Source organism: Mustela putorius, unplaced genomic scaffold, assembly GCF_011764305.1.
Source record: "Mustela putorius furo isolate JIRA1106 unplaced genomic scaffold, ASM1176430v1.1 tig00003923_pilon_pilon_pilon, whole genome shotgun sequence".
NCBI classification, from domain to species: domain Eukaryota; kingdom Metazoa; phylum Chordata; class Mammalia; order Carnivora; family Mustelidae; genus Mustela; species Mustela putorius.
Window position 1 is genome coordinate 6,381,259 of NW_025422068.1, and position 21,708 is coordinate 6,402,966.

The window sequence follows — 21,708 nt, forward strand, 5'->3', positions numbered from 1 at the left end:
AGTCAAATAAATAATAAATAAATTTAAAAAAAAAATAAGCTTTACAAAATTGGCAAACAATCAATCTGGAGAGACATTTCTTTGCATAAGATAGGCAGCTGGCAAATACACATGTAAAAAGATGTTCTGCATCCTGTGTCCTTGGAAGATTGCAGATTAAAACAATGAGATACTAGTATACACCTATTTGGGTGGTTTAAATCCAAAGCACACTCCCGAAGGCTGGAAAAGATCTGGACTGGCAGGAACTCTCTCATTGCTGGTGGGAAGGCAAAATGGTAACGGCCACACCAGAAGACAGTCTGCCAGTTTCTTATGAAATTTATAAATAAAGGCTGGCCCACATTCTAGCAATTGAGGTTATTTGCCCAAATGAGCTGGAAACTTAAGTCCACACAAAAACTGGCACAAGAATGTTTATGATCTTGGGATCAAGCCTCACATGGGGCTCTCTGCTCAGCAGGGAGCCTGCTTCCCACTCTCTCTCTCTCTGTCTGCCTCTCTGCCTACTTGTTATCCCTGTCAAATAAATAAATAAAATCTTAAAAAAAAAAAGAATTGCCTATATTTGCTGTGTCATTTTCCTTGAACCTACAAGTAGCTCTAAAAAAGAGTCTCGTTAATTTTTTTAAAGATTTTATTTATTTGAGAGAGAGATAGTTTGAAAGAGTGTGAGCAGGAGGAGGGGTTAGAGAGAGAGAAGCAGGCTCTCCACTGAGCTGACAGGGAACCCCAACAATGCAGGGCTGGATCCTGGGACCCCAGGATCATGACCTGAGCCAAAGGTAGACACTGAACCAACTGACTGAGCCACCTAGGTGCCCCAGAAGTAGTCTAGTTAAAATGAAAATATTTAAGTTTACCAAAAGACACCGTAAACAAATTTGAAAGGCAAATCACACACTGGTAAAAATATCTGAAGTGTTAGGGCCAATTTAATGTTAAAACCTGTTTAACTATTAGGGCCTGCTTAGCCAGAACGACTCCATATTGCCTAGGTAGCCATATTGTTGTTTACATCTACGGACTTCATTCCAGGAGTAAATGCCCCAGTAGTTCCTGGTACTGGTTCCAGGTATCGATTCCTAGAGTAAATGTCCTAACAATAGAAGCCACGTGCCTTGAGGTCTACTGTTATGCTCTATAAAACCAGCCTGTGAGATCAGGATGGGGTCGCTCTCTTCAGAGGCAGCCCTGGCCAGTCAGTCTGACTTCTAATGCTTGGCACAGAATAAAGCTTTACATAACTTTCACTTTGTCTCAGTCTTGTTTCTTTGATAACAGACCCCAATAGAAGCATATATCACAAGTAACTAGATAACTTTTCTCATATCTAAAAAACTTTAACCTGTCAAAGAAAAACAAAAATGTGAACAATTCACTAAAGAAATAATTCAAGTAGCCAAAAATCTTACTTACAATGTTCTGTTTCATTATCAGAAACACCAATTAAAGCAATGATATAACTTAATCTTTCAAATGGGTAAGAGGATTAAAAATTAGTACTGCTAATATCAATCTTAATAATGAGGTACAGGAAAATTGGCATATCACCTGTTGGTTACAGTGTGATTGCTACAATCTTTCTGGAGTGAGCAGAAAAACCCTTCATAATTTTTTAAAAATGTTCCTACCTTTGACTAACTCACTCAACTTTGGGGATTTATAAGACAAATAGCATGGATATTTATAAACATTCTCTGCGCTTTTCTTTGGCATTCTTAAAGTAGCCCCAAAATGGGGGAGGGTATGCAATTAGTCCAAATGTTTAACCAGAGGATTTAAATAAATTATTTTGCCAAATTGATACGTAGGCATTCTGTGTTTTAAATATGACAGTATAGGGGGACCTGGGTGGCTCAGTCAGTTGAGTGTCTAGACTCCTGGTTTTAGCTCAGGTCATATTCTCGGGGCCCTGCCATTGAGCCCCATGTCAGGCTCCCTGCTCAGCGTGGAGTCTTTGGGACTCTTCCACTCCCTCTTCCCATCCCCTTGCTTACAAACACACACACACACACACACACACACACACACACACACTCTGTCTTTCTCTCTCTCTCTCGGAATAAATGAATACATCTGTTAAAAATATAAAAAAATAAAATGACAATACAAAAGAACAGTTATCTGCATCATGTTGCCACATACAGTTACCTTTTAAAACAAAACAAAAGGCCGTTAAAGAACAGTCTCGATACTATGGTTCCATTTTTGTTAAAAACGAAGACTCATATATAGAGATTGAGATTACTACAGACAGCAGGAAAACAGACACCAAAACATTAGCTGCCTTATCTCTGAGTGGTAGCCTTATCTCTGAGCCTGTACCCCAGTATTAAGACTAATATTAGCAGTAGTAATTTTTAACCCTCTTACCCATTTGAAAGATTAAGTTATATCATTGCTTTAATTTGTGTTTCTGATAATGAAGCAGAGCATTTTAAATAAGATTTTTGGCTACTTGAATTATTTCTTTAGTGAATGGTTCACGTTTTTGTTTTTCTTATTTTGATGTGTTAGAGGTTTTTTTTAGATATGAGAAAAGTTATCTAGTTACTTGTGATATATGCTTCAGATATTTTTACCAGCCTGTGATTTGCCTTTCAAATTTGTTTATGGTTTCTTTGGTAAACTTAAATATTTCGGGATATTTTTATCCTTTTTTGTGCGTTTTCTGATTTTTCCAAATTTTCTATGGTGTGATCGTTTATTAGTTTTAAAACTAGAAGAAGAGAGGCACCTGGGTGGCTCAGTTGGTTAAGCATCCATTTCTTGACTTTGGCTCAGGTTGTGATCTCAGGGTTGTGAGATCGATTGCAGCAATAAGCTGGGTATGGAGCCTGCTTCAGATTCTCTCTCCCTCTCCTTTTGCCCCTCCCCCACCCAAAATAAACCTAGAAGAACAAGAAAACATTTTAACTTGTTTTGCTAATAGAAGAAATTCTATTTTCATAGTGCACGCTAGCTTTGCCACAGGAGTGCTCTGTGCTGTGTTCGATATATTACGTTTATTTATACATGGTTGTAGTTGGTGTGTGCAGTAAAAGGTATCCAAGCCCTTACCTAGCCTCCTCTATCTAGTTCATGCTCTATTATCCTTGGGTGTACTTCATTGCTAAGCCTAGGTTGGCACTCTTCTACCTCCCTTTTCCTTCACAGGCAGCCACCCCCCTACTCCATGAACCCACCCACTTTCCTCGCAAACACCGCGGGCCTCCACTCAAGCCGATCCTTTTTGCTCTCTATTACAGCCGAACCATTCTCTGCTTGAGTTGTTTGGGACCTACACGCAACCTCCGTTTAATCTATGAATGCCCCCAGCCTTGCGGTCCAATCTTAACCAACTCTAAAAAAGATATTCCTTATTAAATCCTGATAACGTTTACAAAAAAAAAAAAAAAAGGTGGGGGCTTTACCTTCAATGCACAATTCTGGGAGTAAGCAAATTCTTGTTTCTTGATCAACTAGCAATGCTGGCTCACAGAAGGCCCTATTTTATTTTATTTTAATGATTACCTCATTATTTTAAAATAATGACACAGGGGCACCTGGGTGGCTCAGTCGGTTAAGAGCCTGCCTTTGGCTCAGGTCATGATCTCAGGGTCCTGGGATTGAGCCCCGCATTGGGCTCCCTGCTCGTGGGGAACCTGCTTCTCCCTCTCCTTCCCTGTTTATGCTGTCTCTCACTATCTCTTTCTCTAATAAATAAAATCTCAAATATAAAATAAAAAGTAAAATAATGATATAAATACCCATGAATCTGCCTCTCTCCCTTTAGAGTAAGGGTTGGCTAACCCTCCTTTAAAGAGCCAGATAGGAAATATTTCCAGCTTTGTGGGCCATATGTTTTCTGTCACATCTTTAACTCGAGCATTGCAGAGCAAAAACATCTGTAGACACTATGTAGGCAAATAGGTATGCTGTGTTCCAATAAAACTTTATTTATGGACCTTGAGATTTGAATTTCATATAGTTTCCATGTGTCACAAAATATTCTCTTTTTGATTTTTTTTTTTTTTTTTTTTTTTTTTTTTTTTTTTTTTTTTTTTGCCATTTAAGAAACATGAACACCGCTCTGAGTTCGTGGGCCATCCAGAAAAGGGCAGTGGGGGCCAGATCTGATCACTCACCAACCCCTAATTGAGAATGCTGCCAAGAACTCATACTGTGACTCCCAGACCAGCAGCATCAGCACCACCTGGGAACTTAATAGTGATGAGAATTCTGAGGTCAACCACAGACCTCCTGAAACAGAAATTCTTGGGTCAGCATCTGTGTTTTAACAAGTCTTCTGGATGATTCCAAAGCTGCCGAACTTTGAGAAGAGCAGACTTACATCTCTCTTTGAGCTCCTTCTCAACTCACGCTATAGTGTCTTCTTCCAGCAGCTAAGTCATTATCCTCAAGGTTGGGGGGGTTTGTTTTTAAAGTTTGGGGAAAAAAATGTTTCATTTTCATTGTTATAGAGGTTTTTTTTTGTTGTTGTTGTGTGAATGAAACATAATTTATCTACCCATTCTCCTAACGATAGCCATTTTGGTGGCTTTCTGTCTGGGGCTATATTATAAAAAGCATAGCTATGAATATTCTTGTACATGTCTTCGGGTACATGTGTGCTCAAATTCTTCTTGGAGATAAACTTAGAAATGGAATTACTGAGATTTAAGGTATTCTAATGATCAACATCACAAGATAATAAATACATTTCAAAGTTGTGACAATTGATACTCCTTTCAACAAGACCATTTTTCTACCATTTGGCATTTGTTAGATGCCTTTTTAACAAGCGAGTAGACATAAAATCGTGCATCGCCGTGGCCTTGGGCATTCATTTCTTAGATTACTAATGGGGTTAAATAACCTGTATAAGTTTATTAGCCACATGTGTTCCTTCTTCCATAAAACATCAATTTGTGTGTCTTTTCCTTATTTTTTCTTCTGTATTTTTTTATTTATTTGCAGGGGATCTTTATATATTTAGGCTACTCCCATTACCACTTCTTAATCTTCTTTCTCCTAAGACTTTTATTTAGCCAGCCTATTGTCTCGTGCTTGGTGATTCGTGGCTTTTGCTTCTACATCCTGAAGCTACCACCCTCAACTCAGCTACTCAGAGTCCCAGTCACCTGCTTCTCTTGTATTAAAAAAGCACCAAGATGGGTTCCCTGGGTGGCTCAGTCGGTCAAGCACTGGACTCTTGATTTTTGGCTCATGTCATCATCTCAGTGACCTGAGGTCGAGCCCTGTGTCGGGCTCCTCACTCAGTGGGGAGTCTGCTTGTCTCTCTCCCTCTGCCTCTCCCCCTGGCTCTCATGGATACACACACTGTCTCTCCCTCTCTCTCTCAAGTAAATAAATAAATCTTAAAAAAAAAAACTAAAATAGTCTGAAAATCTTAAAAGCCCATATTTATTATTATTTTTTAAAGTATTTATTCATTTGAGAGAGAACAAGAGAGAGAGCCCGAGCAAGGCAGCAGTAGGCAGAGGGGAAGCAGATTCCCTCACTGTTTTGTGTTTTTTTTAAATGGCTCGACCAAGAGTTAAAATAACTAGAAAACATTCATTTATGTTTCTCTTAAAGATCCAGTAATAGAAAATCTCCTTATTTTAATCACCTGTCATTTTGATGGTTGTGATCAAGGGCCACCTGTGTGTCACGTCGGTTGAGAGGCTATGAAGGATATAGAAATGTGCCAACTATAACCCTGATTTCCAGAAGCTGACAATCTAGTCAGAATTTACATGGAATTACTGAACAAATTGCACATATTTATATATTTATTCCCTTCACACACACACACACACACACACACACACACACAGAGTTTACTGTTTACTATTCTGAAAGAAGAATTATCCATAGACTCTGAGGATACCAAAAAAAAAAAAAAGAGTCAGATCCCAAGCCCAGGTTACTCTTGATCTAATGGAGAGCAGGCAAGGCTGGGGGTGGGGGTCGGAGTGACAATTAGGATCCAGTTAAGTCAAGAGCTGGAATAGAGAAGTGCACAGGATGCTGTGGAAGCATGAGGAGAAGGGAGTCAGGGAAAGCTGCCTGGAGGAGGAGGTGCTGAGTGGAGAAATATACGAATTAACCAGCTGGGGAGACTTCATCGCTGGATGTTCTAAGTGCCCATGTAAGAGAGCCTGGGAGAGAGGAGAAGAGGAAGGTGGAGGAGGGGACGGGGCGGGGCGTGGGGCATGGGGTCGGGGGAGGTGGGCACAGCCTCCTTCCAACTCTGAAGAATTGCTGAAAGCCCTGAGAGTGTGGCAAGAGATCCATGTTGTAAAGACAGAGTAGAGTCTGGACTTGATCTTCAGGGCAATGGGAAGCCAGGGAGAGGTTTTCATGAGGACAGTGATATGGTCGTTGGATTTCATTAGGGAAAGATCCCCTGGGCCTCAGGGTGGGAGGTGGAATGAGGGGGCAGGAGGGAGCGTAACCCAGTGAGGGCTGCTGGGCGAAGACGGTGGTGGTACAAACTAGGGAGCACTGGGGACACAGGGAGGTGGGGATGGAGGTAAGTGGAGGGGCTAGTTGGATGGAGGGGGTGCTTTACGGAGCGGGGTGTGGAACTTTTCTTGCCTAGACAAGGGTCATCTTGAGATCCTCTGGCCTCAGAAGCCTCCAAGGCTAGGCTTCTGATGCCCCCAACTCCCAAAAGGACAGATTTCACTTCTGGGATCCCTGCCTGGGCCAAGCCGGCCTCATGCCCCATTGCTCCTGAGCCAGCAGTGCCCTCAGCTCGCCGGACCGAGTTCAGGAGGCTGGACTTCCCAGACAGGGACTTCTACCTTCTTCCACCCTCTGCCTGTGTTGATAGGGCACACGTTTCCCAAGACTTCACATAATATGTCAGAGGAATTAAATACATTTGCACAATATACTCTCACCGTAGACAGAGAAAACACTGGGTGACTTTCTAAGCTGAGTGACTCACACGATTTGAAAGACACACACTGTCGATCTATAACCAATAAAGCATTTCCGTGTTTCCTCCAGGATCCTAGTGTTCACACGTGATTCCAATTTTACACAGCAAACGTTGACAGACAGGACCTCACGTCCTCACCCCATGACTCACAGCTAAAAAGTAGGAATAAAAACAAACAGAACCCAAACAAACCCCACCCCGCAGAAAACCACCACCACCCCAAAACCCTCATTCATGGGAACGGGAGGAACCCACGTAGGCCCGCTAAAAGGGTCCAGAATATCCCCTCACTCCCGTGTACGGGAAGAGGAAAGGACAGAATGTAAGAGAGGGAGCCGGGGCTGGGGGCTGGGAGGCTGGCAGTGAGTACCCAGGAGGGATCTAAATTCTGAGGACACAAAGGAATCTAAATCCTGAGGACTGGGCACACAGCATTGTACAGAGAAATAGCAGACAGACCCCTCCGTGTTAGGAAGGTGTAGGACACGAGGCTGGGAGGCAGGCAGGGCTGCCCCCAAAAGAGCAGTTAAATGGAGACAGTGGGCCCTCGGAGGCTCCGCTGTGTACCCTTTGACCTTAACCTGGGGCCCCCATAATAGGAAACCCATTGCATCGGAAAAGGAAGACGGCTCACCTGTTTTGGGAAGAGGGTAACTAATGTTAAATAAATCTTCTAGGAAAGAGAAGATGGGACCTGTGATGTTCAGAGCAAAGTCTGCATTTCCATTCTCGATGGCGTCTTTCCGGGCCCAGATGCGTATCTAAATCAAAACAATTCAGTGGCGATTAGGAAAAGCAGTCGTGACTTTGGCAATGAGGGGCCTGCCTGCACCAGTTCCCTGAATGCTCTAGAGTCCAAGCCTTACCTTTCCAGAAGAAGCTATGGAACAGAACATTGGCAGGTCACCCCTGAACAGCATGGGGGGTTAGAGGAGTGCCGAACCTATGCAGTCAAAAACCCACAGATCACTCTTGGGTCTCCAAAAACTTAACTGTTAATAGGGCTGCTATTGACTGAAAGCCTTACTGATCACAGGAACAGTCACTTAACACATATTTCGTCTCTCTGCTACACACTGCTTCTTACAAGAAAGTAAGCTACAGAAAAGACATTATTAAGGAAATCGTAAGGAAGAGAAAATACACTTACAGGGCTGAACTAGACACAAAATCTGTGTATAAGCGGTCCTGCTGGGCTCAAATCTGTGTTGTTCCAGAGTCAACCAGAAACGTGTACATGTAGCCCTGGAGAAGATCCAGAAGGCTGTTGGCTACGATGTGAGCAGTGATTCTCTGGAAAGGGTCATTTCAATGTTTCCCAGTAACACGTCTAACTTCGAGAACTCGGAAGTGGTCCTTGTACCTGTATCTACCCTGACAAGAAGTGTAGACTCTGTCTTTGAATGAAAGGGCATCTTGGACCCTTGCTTCCCCTTTTTAGGACCTATTTCCAGTGTTCCCAAACAGAACTGTGCAGTTAGCAGGGTTTATACAGTGTGGTACGGGCTGCAGGCGTCCGCATCGTGCAAAATTTTTTTTTAAAGATTTTATTTATTTATTTGACAGAGAGATCACAAGTAGGCAGAGAGGCAGGCAGAGAGAGAGAGGGGGAAGCAGGCTCCCTGCTGAGCGGAGAGCCCGATGCAGGGCTCGATCCCAGGACACTGAGATCATGATCCGAGCTGAAGGCAGAGGCTTAACCCACTGAGCCACCCAGGCACCCCCACATCGTGCAAATTTAAAATGGCTTCTTCATGCTTGTTAATGCTAAGGTCGTGAAGAGGGCGAGCCTCAAAGTTTTAAATAAGGCTATAATTCCCTTCATTCAAAGAAGTTCATCAGGAGTTTTATGATTTTACAGCCATGGTGTAACTGAATCACAATCTCTGTTTATGATATTTCCTCTTTTGTAGGTAAAGAGACAACCCTGCCTTGGTTTGTTAGTTTAATGTGATCGAGCTATTGTTGGGGCCTTTGGGAACTGATTTTGCCACTCTGGTGGCTCCTTTGTTTCTGTTTTATTATTGTCATTCATTATTATTATTATTATTATTATTTATAAAATATTGTAATTATTTGAGAGAGCAAGCACAAGCAGAGAGAAAGGCAGAGGAAGAGGGAAAAGCGGGCTCCCCGCTGAGCAGGGAGCCTGATGAGGGACTGCATCTCAGGACCCTGAGATCATGACCTGAGCCAAAGGCAGACGCTTAACGACTGAGCCACCCAGGCGCCCCTCGTTATTATTTCAATATGCGATCATTGTCTATGCCACGACAATAGCATCGGAGCACTTTTTGATGGGGTTGCTAGCGTTAATGCCAGGGAACATGCACGAAACTCAAAAAACCCTGGAATGAAAGTTAGAAATGAGGGGGCGCCTGGGAGGCTCAGTGGGTTAAGCCTCCACCTTCGGCTCAGGTCATGATCCCCGGGTTCTGGGATAGAGCCCTGCATCAGGCTCTTTGCTTGGCGGGGAGCCTGCTCCCCCCACCCCCGCCTACCTCTCTGCCTACTTGTGACCTCTGTCAAATAAATAAATAAAATCTTTAAAAAAAAAGAAAGAAAGAAAGAAAGAAAGAAAGTTAGAAATGAGGGAATTAAGGTAATTGTCCTGACATGAATACCGTCAATTTGAGGAGTTCTCTGCTGAACACCAGAGAAAACGCTAGAAAGATGAAAAGCAGGACAACAATATTTGCAGAATGCTGAGCTCCAAGAACGCATTCACCTTCCTCTGCTTGTATTTCTGCTGGGAAATTTGTCTTGAATTATGTGAATTTGGAATTATGTGAGGTCTTCAGGAATGTTCCCTTTTCACAGAATGCAACCACCTGCTTCTGGGGCCTCTGACCTCATGCTTTTCGGCCTCCCCCACGCTGCAGAGGCCTCCTTCTCCTGGGAAGGAGGCCCCAGGATTCAGCCCTGCCCCTACACTGCGCTTACCCCACCCCCACCTCTAGTTCCAGGCCAGGGGAAGATGGCGGCACCCAAGCCCACACCCAAGCTCAGTGGAAAGAACACACCTTCCCCCTGCCTTCAAGGTGGATGCATTTTTCACTGCAACATTTGGGGAAATAACTGAACCTCTGTAGGATCGACTTTCAGTTTCAAAAGCTCCTCCCCTAAACTACCATCTTATAAGCTGAAGGGGAGGCTGACAATGGAGACTTCAACCTGCATGGGGGCGGGACTAACACCAAACAGTGAGGAATGCTTGGGAGATACAGCTGTAAAGCTCCTTCAAAATCACAGCTCGCCACCCCCCAGTGTGATCTTGGGGTCCTCCCTGCACCCAGCAGACCTCAACACCTTAGAGAATTTGAAAATTTTTACATGTGCCTGTGTGCACTAAGGTCTACTCAAAAGATGTTATTTCCAACCTTAGGTCGGTGTTTCCTCGTGTCAAGGATTAACCGCCTTTTCAATCTCACTAAATTTTTATCTCTTCCTTGACAAGCAATTGTTTGTATCATCCGGACCTCTTCCAAGAGAACATTCTGGTTCCCCTGTAGGATAGACGGCGGACTCCTTCCCTTTGTAGAGAGCTGAGCCTGCGCCAAATGCAGCATTCCACTGATAAATTCATCCCAAGTTTCAATGTTCTGGCGAAGAACATGCTTCTCTTAGGCCCGTTCCATTTCCTCTTTGCTTCAGTGACAGCTGGTTTTCTTTTCAGGGCTATCTTTCACCAAGAAGTGGATGGGCCCCTTTTTCTCAGACTTTCTGTGGAAGGGCAGCCCCAAGAGCCACAAGCCACTTGAGCTGCGGGAGCTGACACACCCCCTTGGGTGACTCCGTCATGCCAGGTCTGAAGCGGGTGTTTCAAATCATGCCTGAGGAGATTTGTCAGGAGGGGTCTTGAAGGTTTCATGTGGCCTGTGTTCCACCTGTGAATCTGAAGGTCCCACCAGTGTCCCTTTGGGAAGAAAGAAATCAGGCTGCAGCCAAGAGCTGAGGAGAAGCTGCAGTTTGCCTGGGAGACGATACAGTTCATTCAACCTTCGGAGGAGTATCTGGGAGTGATTCTCCCCCTGGCCAGAGGCTTGTCCACTCCACAGTACAAGTCCACGGTACAAGCCTGGAAAATGCTGGGCCCAGGACAGAGTCTCCGCCCACTCTGGGGGCTTGATTGTCCTCAGCTCTGGGAGGTGGACGCCAGGAGAAAGAACACAGCTTGCAGAATTGGCCTTACTTCCCTCCCTGCTCCAGGGTGAGCCGTGAGCCAGCAGGTGAAGGACTGCTGCAGGTACCCAGATTATTTGCCCCAAGGGTGACTACAGAGGGCAGGCATAACTGGGCAGAAACAAGGTGTTGGGACAGGGCACCTCCGTCACCCAGCTCCGGAGAAGTGCCGGGTGCCCCTGAGTTGAGCCAGCCCACAGCCCTGATTCATCACCTGCAGGCACCGTTTCCCCCACGGTGGTTGTTCCCGGCTGGGACCTGGGGCTGTTGGGGATGCCGGACACACTGTCACCCCCCTTCAAGGCTGCAGTCACCTCATGGACTAAACGGCCGGCATACCTGAGCTTGGAGGTGCTGGTGTGGGGGAGCCATGGCATCCCATCTGTGAAGTTTCCTTTCCTTTTCCGTTTCCCTGCCTTTGCCCTTGTCTTGCCCTCCCATCCCTTCCTTCAGTTCTTTTGTTCTTCTTTTCTTGATGTTATTTATTCATTCGGGAGAGAGGGAGCAAGCATGATCAGGAACAGGGGCAGAGGGAGAAGCAGACCCCGCCCCCCGGAACATGGATCCCAATGGGGAACTCAATCCCAAGACTCCGAGGTCATGACCGGAGCTAAAGGCAGATGCTTAACTGACTGAGCCCCTCAGAGGCTCCCCAAACTAAGAGTTTCAACAGAGCTTGCAAACAGCCAAAGGGGCCGTCAGGAGGTGACGATGGGAGATGGAGGTGTAACCCTCCCGGATGCAGAAGGAACGGCCCAACCATCCGCAGCCAGGACGGGGGCACCCTTACCTGGATGGTCTTCCTCACTCACCTCCTTGCCCCTTTCGCTTCTGTCCACGTAGGCATAGTCACATACGGCCAAAGCCACTAAGTAAGTCGGCATGTGGGGCGTCGTGGAAAATGTACTGACGGTCCACACGCTTCCGTTCGTGTCTCTCCTCACAGACTGACCTACAGAAACCAGTTTCAGTCCAGATCACTGCAAACCGAAGCACTAACAGCCACCTTTGAAACGATGTGTCCGGGCGTGTGTCACCCAGTAACTTCCTCCCAGCCAGTCCCCAGAGTCTGAGCCGTTTGGCTTTCTCCATCCCGAACTCATCAAAACCATATGAAGTGAAACAAGTCAGAGAGAGACGAACACCATATGATTTCACTGATGTGTGAAATTTTAAAAGCAAAACACATGAACCAACCAACCAACAAGCAAAAAAACTGGAAACAGGCTCATAAATACAGAGAATAAAATGGCGGTGGCCAGTGGGATGGGGTTTGGGGAAGTGGGCAAAAGGGGTGAAGGTGGGGGCACCTGGGTGGCTCAGTGGTTTAAAGCCCCTGCCTTCAGCTCGGGTCATGATCTTAGTGTCCTGGGACTGAGCCCTGCATGGGGCTCTCTGCTCAGGAGGGAGCCTGCTTCTTCCTCTCTCTCTCTGCCTGCTTCTCTGCCTGCTTGTGATCTCTGTCTATCAAGTGAATGAATAAAATCTTTAAAAGAAAAAAGGGGGGGGGGTGAAGGTGATCCACAGCTACAGACTTCCAGTGATAAAATCAATGCCACAGAGGGGCGCCTGGGTGGCTCGGTAGGTTAAGCGTCTGACTCTTGGTTTTGGCTTAGGTCATGACCTCAGGATTGTGAGATCGAACCCTGCCTTGAGCTCTGTGCTCAGCATGGAGCCTGCTTGAGATTCTCCAGCTCCCTCTGCCTCTACCCCTCCCCCTGCTAGCATGCTCTCTCTTTTCTCTCTCTTAAAATAAATAATCTTAAAAATATATATTAATGCCATGGTGATAGATTGTACAGCATAGAGAATGTCATCAAGAATCCTAACTTTGTATGGAGACAGAGGGTGACTACACTTATCATGATGAACAGTTCTTAATGTCACATAATCATCAAATCTCTATGACGTACCTCTGAAACTCATGTAATCGCTTATGTCCATGATACTTCAATTAAAAACAAATGAAGAAACAGCATTAGGAAGATCTAAGGACAGCATCTTTCCTCTGAATCAGTATCTTGAACAATACTGATGGAGTGCTAAATCCATGGGAACTAGGAGGCAACTAAGAGACAACCCACCTCTTCTCTTTTCCATCATTTCTGTTTCCTAGACCCGTCCAGCTCTCAGAACACTTCATCTAGAGCCTCCCAGGCCCACAGAAGGTCAAGGAAGGGCAATCTGACCATCGTCAGGTTTCAGCAAAGTCTTCTGTGGAGGCAGTCTTGGTCTTTAAAGCCGGGGACCGGATATCTGGTGTGAATGGGGCTGGCATACAGTCAGTCACAGGGAGTGGTGGGGACCACAGTGGTGGGGACTGGGGGGCCATCTGCAGCCGACAGCCTCTCATGAGCTCTAACTATTGCTGTCACGAAGGACCTGCATGCCTGGGGTCCTTGGATCTTCTAAGTTTACAAGGAAGTAAAAGATCTTTATTTTTATGAGAAATCTCTGGATTTTTAGAAGTTCAATCCGAGGAGGGGAAAAATCATGTGAGCCAAATGAAACACATCTGTGCACCAGATTCAGACCAAGTCTGCTGGCCTGTTATCACTGATGATCGATATGGAAGGCCAAATTTGCAGGCAGACGGGCCGCCAAGGAATAAGAACAACGTGGTGTCCCCAGTTTGCAATGCAGAAATCGAGATTTACCATCATTGAGATGCTGGTGCTGATACGGACCCTAAGTGCCCGCTTTCCCTAATTATAATACCCTGCCAATGCATGGTCTAGAAAAGCTGTTGATAAAGGTATTACAGGGGCGCCTGGGTGGTTCAGTGGGTTAAAGCCTCTGCCTTCAGCTCGGGTCATGATCTCAGGATCCTAGGATCGAGCCTTGCATCGGGCTCTCTGCTCAGCGGGGAGCCTGCTTTCTCCTCTCTCTCTGCCTGCCTCTCTGCCTACTTGTGATCTCTCTCTCTGTGTCAAATAAATAAATAAAATCTTTTTTTAAAAAGGTATTAGAGAGTTAAATATATATACGTACACAAATATAGGCCTGTATACATACACATACCTATGTATCCTTAATATACACGTATACACGAGGACAGGAAACATTACTTACCCAGCTTTGGCATGTTGGAAAGGGCCACATAGCTCGGATCATGAATAATTGTAACATTAAAAGTTGCCTTTAGAGCTGGCTCATCAAAACAAGGAAACACACTCCTGGCAAACGTGGGTTCCATCTGAGATGCCAAAAGGGCCCTGCAATACATTTTTGGGAAAAATCTATTTATTTTTGTTTCAAATTAGGGGAAACAAAAAAAAAAATATGGAGGGATGACGGCTTATAATTATATTCAGGAAGGAGCTAGAATGTTTCCCTTCATCTTCCTCGCTGCCCTTCCAGTTAAAACACACACATTTTCCTTCTCACCACACCTTGGAATTCTTGTAAGACCTAAAATACAAAGGACCTATTTAATTTTTGACCGCAAAATACTATTTACTTCATTACGTCATATGCCTTTAAAACCCTGTGCAAACAAAATAGGAACAAATATAGCAAATATGCAATGACAGGCTTTTGAGAACCAAGTTATTTTTTAAACGAGGGTGACTTTTTGGGGCACGGACTATTGCTCTCATCTTCCACTGCAGTGCAAGCAACGTCTGCTGCAGAACGTCTACATTTTTATCTTTTTGTCCGATGGTCCCTCTTCTTCCTGGTTGAAAATTTAGAAAAGGTTTTATTCTGCACCCACTGGGGTAAGTGATCTAAGTCCATGCCAAACGAAAGAAAAATAACTTTCATTTACATTTGGGTGGATTTATCAAATCCCTACTGCTCCTTCCCCCATCTCCATGGAAACTTACAAAAAGTGACATTACCCCACAGCACACTGGTGATTTACTAGGAAAAGTTTAGAGACAAGAGTGCCCTGGGCTAATGAAGAGATCTGCAGGTTCCGCCTCTGTAACACGGTCTGAATCTAAGAGATGGGTCCTCGCTACCAACTTTCTTCTCAAAATAAACCCACAGTCTCATTAAGACTTGGCCACCCGGGGCCCTGATTTGGAATGACAACTGTGGATGCTAATTCCTTTTTTTTTTCCCCTAAGGTCCTGGGGCTTGGTGTCCCAGATGCATTTACCCTTGCTTCAGGCCCGGCTCTTAGATAAATAACAGGGGAATTCAACAGGTGTGGAGGAATATGGGCCCCCCATTATCACACTCATCTCCACTCAGGGCAAGGCCCCCCACTGACATGAAAATTCACATACACCAGTCATGCCTCTCCAGGAAGCCAGCTGGATGTGTTCATAACCTCACGGTGACAAAACAGTAATTTTCTTTTTTTTTTTTTTGCAGATGTAATTAATTTTATTTTTCTTTCACATGTTTATTATTAACATATAATGTATTATTAGCCCCAGGGGTACAGGTCTGTGAATCACCGGGTTTACACACTTCACAGCACTCACCGTAGCACATACCTTCCCCAATGTCCCAAAAAACGGTAATTTTCAACAAGCCTGTCTTGCCCTATATGTTTCCTCTCACTTAACTTTGCCCCAGCTCGCAGGGACTGGAAGGTGGCCCGTGACCTCTGACCTCTGTGAACTCTGACCTCAGCCACTTTGGGGCAAGACTTTGCTCCGAGTCCTGCTAGCTGAGCACCCCTTAACAACGAGTCACGCCTTCCTGCTCCTCCACCCAGAAAGTAATGGCACTATCGACCTTTTACTGCTGTTTGAACTTTCACCTTATTCATGACTGAATCTATCAATGAACAACCTACAGATTCCCTATATTCCTTTCAGTCTCCCAGATTGCTCTCCATATAGCTGAACTGTAGCAGACTTCAAGGAGGGATAAGTTAACGGCGTCGGGGTGGAGAGTTGGAAGTCACCAATTACAAAGGATTTAGACAGGTGTCAAAGGTCACAGTTGAGGTCAAGCTGAAGACAACCGTAGTTGTCTTCCTAATAAAGTTCAAACTACCAGAAGTTAGGGGTCATGTATTTCCTCTTTGTATCATTTTTAACACTTGGTGAAAACATGGGTTTGTAGCAACTGAGTAAGTATTTTCTCAGCTTCGGAGGGACTATAAAATAAAGGCACCTTGATCTGATAGCTGTATATTTATAAGTACACAGTAATTTTACGGAGTCTGTTGCCCTGGGATTTGTTTTGTAGTATTGGTTGCTATCTTTAAAAGATAGGTGATGAAGTAGAAAAAAGTCAAATGATTGACAATGTAATGGGAAGAATGCGGGTCTGGGTGGCGCAGAAGGTTAAGCGGCTGCCTTCAGCTCAGGTCATGATCTCAGGGTCCTGGGATAGAGCCCCGTATTGATCAGGGCTCCTTGCTCAGCAGGGAGCCTGCTTCTTCCTCTGCCTGCTGCTCCCCATGCTTGTGCTCACTCTCACTCTCTCTCTGACAAATAAATAAATTAAATAAGTAAAGCTTGGGAACACCTCCACTGCTGTGACTGCACAAAGCATATGACTCTTGAGTAAGTTGTGAGGTGAGAATATCAGACTCTTCAGGCAAGTGGGAAAGTTGTATGCTCTTCAAAAGGGGCTACTCTACCTCTGAACCAAATAACATACTGTATGTTAATTAACTGATTTTAAATTAAAAAGGCAGGGGGGGAGGGGGGCTACAGATTCAAAAAGGCTAAGCAGAGACAACCAGCTCAGAGTCACGGCTTTAACAAACAACAAGCACATGCCTTCCCATTTTGTGATTTAGGCCTCTAGAAAAGTGCAATAAAAGCAACTCTTGGATTTTACTCGACTATTTCCTCCCTGGTTTTCTGCAAACAAACAAAACGGGAAAGATCCCTATAACACACAGCCTTTTTGGCATGTAGTCTTCACTCCCAAGGTCAGGACCAGCCAGCAGCACACACGATCTGCTTATGCCACATCTGGGAACTGAAGGCTGGTATTAGTTCCCCTGCTCTCTCTGCTTTGGACTCAAGCAACCCTGTAAGGATATCCTGACCTCAGAAAAGAGAACCATCCATCCTCTGGTGCCCTCAGAGCTCATCGAAACATGCTATTACAGTGCCTGTGAAGTCCGGGTTGAAAGCGGTCAGCTGGGGCGGGGGGTAGTTAATTTGGGAGAGTTTGTCTCGTAGGGGCTTGGTATTTCAAAGCCACTCTCCTGTCCTCTGGAGAGGTATTTCAAAGCCACTCTCCTGTCCCACAGAGAGTCCTGGACTCGCCATGTTCTTGTGTCGGAGGAGGTCTTGGGGTCAAGACCACATGATGTCCTTGGGCTGTCCATCTCCTGCCACATTAGAAATATACATTCAGTAAGGTATTTCATTCCAAGGCATTTATGGCCGCCATATGCCGCCATATGCCAGATCAAGCTACCAAGTGCTGAGTAACATAACTGGCCAAGGGTTAAGTAAGACCTGAAAGTGGTCCCCACTGAGTTGTTTTTGTACAACGACACACTCAGAAATCCAAATGTTTAGTAAAGACGGATGTTACACCACTGGTCTGCGGTTCAAGGCTTGGCCCATGAATCATGTTTGTTTATTACTTGTGTAACACGATCTTAAAACTGAAGTTTCCACCAGGCAACAAGGCATAATAGAGGTACAATTCCAGAAGAAGGTGCCAAACCATGTTATGAAGATTTTCGAAGTAGATGGCCTCGAGAATCTACAGGGCCTTCTTGGGCTTCTCAACTCCATCAAAGATAGATGCGAGAGGGAGTCTGGGTGGCTCAGTCGGATATGCCTCTGCCTTCAGCTCAGGTCATGATCCCAGGGTCCTGGGATCAAGCCCTCCATTGGGCTCCTTGCTCGGCAGGGAGTCTGCTTCTCCCTCTGCCTCTGCCCCTCTCCCCTCTGTTTATGCATGCTCACTCTCAAATAAATAAATAAATATAATCATTTTTTTAAAAGATATAAGGAAAGAAGTTCAGGGAATGGAGACAAGAGATGGGAAGAGAGATTTCTGTGGCATAGTTACCCAAGCGCTCTTGATCTCAGGGTGCTAGGAGGAGGGCAGTCCCTAACCAGGAGGAACTAGAAGGGGAGACGTTCTCTCAGAGAGTAGAGGGTGTTTCCTGAGGCTGAGAGACTTGGAGGCTGGTACCCAGCATCCTGGTGGGAAAGCCAAAATGGACACTGGTCCAAGTCTAACTCCTACCAGGAGGGACTCTGAAAGGCAGGAGGACTGATTGCTTTGAAGGCAGAACCAGAAGAAGAGGGCTACTGTCTTGAGACCCATGTCAACCCCAGGTCAGGGATATATGCATGCATGTATGTGTGTATATATATATTTATTTCTTGGGAGAGTTATGTGCCCTGAGACATGGAGTGAGCCAGTACAGGGCCTTGGGTTCTGTCCAACAGGGCCACCAACAGGAAGCTGGAGAGGCACCCCTGCACATCCCGGGGTGGCACTGAGGAAGGATTCATGAATGACCATAAGAACAAACAGAGGAAGCAGCCTTCAGGGTCAAGAAAACTGTAGAAGAAAGAGGAAAAGTGAGAAAACAACATTTGAGGGGAAAATGTATGTGCAAAGCCAGAGTCAGACCAAATGGCGAGGTAAGACCTGCTCTATGGGTCACCTCTCCCCGTCTCCCCTAGTCCCACAGGACCTGCTGGGTCTCAGGACCAGCAACTCTCAGGATGGAAGAAGGGGCCATGAGAACCATGAGGTGGAGAAATGGAAACATCACTGCCCCCTACCTCACTGCAGGCTTCTAACCCAAAGCCCCCAGCCCCGGCTTGGGGAAGTACGCACGGAGTGAGAGAAAGGGAGATTCCCCAGCAAATGAAGTTTAAGGCTTCTAGTATGACCCAGGACTGAATTCTCTAATTTTTGCATCTGGACAGTGTTTGTGACTTCATGTACGTAGGTCATCTGTCACCGAAGAATGAGCAGTAAATTATGGGCTGTTAGAGTATTTAGGCAGAAGCAGGAAAGAAGATCTCAGAGACTAAATCGTAAAGGACAGAGATAAACGCAGTTGCACTTTTACTGAGCCGTGAGGTGTGCTTTCTCGATAGACTGGCTACACTGGTTTGCAAAACATACAGGATCTGAATCTTGGATGAGCAAAATCATCCCCTAGAGAAGACGGCTCGGCCCCATGAAGCATGTGTGTTCAACGTCTCTATAGGATAATGAAATGACCTCTTTTCTCTGTGACACCAACGACATCATGTGCTTGGCTCTGGAGTTCGCTGCTTGTTTTGATACTTCTAAATTCTTTCCTAATATTGCTCAAATTTCTCCCTTGTGTGTCATACCCTGAGGAAGGTGCCAGATTTCCTAGCATAAATAGCAACTGGAAGGAAAACTTTTTCAATTCTCCGTTCGCTCTTTCTACACCTGCACACACCGATTCATGCCGATCCTCCTGTTCTCCCCTTCATTTGTCCCTGATCAAAGACCCAAATTTTCTCCAGCCATTTCACACCAGTGAGCCCACCCTCCTCCCCTGAGGATCCTAGTCTCGTTTCTCTCAATACCTCCCTATTCTGTCTAATATTTTATTAAAGACATGGCAGGGTCAGAAAAGCAAGATGTATTTCCTAACGGACACTGTGAACGAGAATGGAATTATACATTCTTCCACCGAATTTCAAAAGTGAAAGAAAACTTGGGAAAGTCCCACCATCTTACTTTATAGATGTGAAAGCTGGTACGCTGGGAACTTACACAACTGGGGAGACAATGAGTTAAGTAGCAGGGGTAATACCAGAACCAGGGCTCTGGGTCCCCAGCCTATGGTCCTTCCCAGCTCCCTTTCCTGGGGCCCTTTTTCATGCTTTTTAGAACATAATGTAATAAAAACTACAAGCCAACTAAGAGATTGTGAAGGAGACTGAGGATTAACTTTATGGTTAATAACATTACCAAATCTAGAGATGATCAGACTTCTGTTTTCCACCCCGATGGAGGAACATAGGCTAGAATTAGCCCTCTGTTGAACTCAACTACAAACTCTTATAAAATATATAGAACCACTGTTCTCAGACACGGTAACAGAAAGCACAGGACTGTGATTCCCAAGAGAAGAGAGACTAATGAAGTAAACTCTACAATGACCTTGTCTACCCATAAGCAATTTCTCAAATGCAGCACAGGGACAGGGAACAGAAACTGAGTTTAGGGATCTCACCAAGAGGAGGAGACTATGACTGATGCCCGGAGAGATCTAGATAGCTAAAATCTGCAGGGCAAAAATCTGCACAGAATCCGCTCCTCCTCCCCGTCCCCATTGCTGAGTCTTTGGTGAAATATTAATCTGTACTTTAGGAGGTCAAGTAAAGAAATGCTGTTGGGGGAAAGAACAGATACCACAGAGAGGGAAAACCAAACAATTCCTAGAGCTCACACAGTGCTTGGAGTTGTTCAAATTTCCACAAGCTGGAGTACAGAAATCTCCAGAATGATTGGATTTTTCAACAGAGACCAGGAAGGTAATGCCTAAGCAATGAATTAAAGTAGGTCTAGAGTAAAGACGACTTTTGATTCACTCTCAGAGGACTTAAAAACAAGCCATGGGAGATCAGGCAAGGATTGAGAAGGTCACCATAAAACTTATGTACCTATCTAGAAAAGACAGCATTCATTAAAGCAACATAACAAAATATTGCATTCAGCAACATAAACTTTGAAATGTCAGGCACTCACTAAAAAATGAGAAAATGCCCAAATATTTGGAAACTAGGCAGCACGAGTTGTAAATAACCCTTGAGTCAAAGAAGAAGTCAAAAGGGAAAATATAAATATGTTGAACTGAACAAAAATCTTAAAAACATGAAATTATTTGTGGCATGCCACTAATTCAGTAGTTAGTGGAAAATTTATACCCCTAAACACCTATGTTAAGAAGAAAAATAGCTTAAATCAATTACCTCACACCCATCTGAAGAAAAGAGAAAAAGAAAAAGGGGTGGCTCAGTCAGTTGAGAATGTGGCTCTTGATTTTGGCTCAGGTCATGATCTCAGGGTTGTGAGACTGAACCCTGCATGGTGCTCTGCGCTCAGTGGAGACTCGGCTTGTGAATTCTCTCCCTCCTTCTCCCTCTGTCCCTCCCTCCCTCCCTCTCTCGCTCTCTAAAATAAATAATAAATCTTAAAAAAAGAAAATAGAAAAAGAAAAGGGAGCCCAAAATAAGAAGAAGAAAGGAAATAATAAAGAATACTATGTAAATCACTGGAATGAAAAACGATAGAGAAAATCACTGAAACTAAAAATTGATTCTACAAAAAGATTAATAAATTATATAAATCTCAAGGCACACTTATCAAACTTATTGTCTATCAGAAGTAGAAGAGACCTTGGAGAACCCCACCCTTTTAACTTTCAACAAGCTGAGGACCCTGGAGTATAAGTCACTGTTTAGACAATAAGTAAGTGCCAGAGGTGATATCAGAACCAGGACTTAAGCTCCCATAAGAGAGAAGACACAAATGACCAATGTCAGGAATGAGAGAGGTGACATCACTACAAATTCTACAGATATTAAAATAATAATAAAGGAATGGTTTAGAAACATTAATTATACTTAAATTTGACAACTTTGACTAAATGGGCAAATTTCTTGCACAACCCAAACTCCTAAAGCTTACGCATAAAGAAATAGATA

General features: G+C 44.6%; 1 protein-coding gene across 1 annotated transcript in view; it reads right to left on the bottom strand.

The window, feature by feature from the left end:
- Nucleotides 1-21,708, bottom strand: part of LVRN (laeverin) — a 68,684-nt gene that overhangs the window by 37,326 nt on the left and 9,650 nt on the right. The window contains exons 2-4 of the mRNA XM_004759072.3: nucleotides 14,192-14,334; nucleotides 11,932-12,071; nucleotides 7,572-7,698 (exon numbers count right to left, since the gene is read on the bottom strand). Of these exons, the coding sequence (XP_004759129.2) occupies nucleotides 7,572-7,698; nucleotides 11,932-12,071; nucleotides 14,192-14,334 (410 nt within the window). The remainder of the gene's footprint in view (nucleotides 1-7,571; nucleotides 7,699-11,931; nucleotides 12,072-14,191; nucleotides 14,335-21,708) is intronic.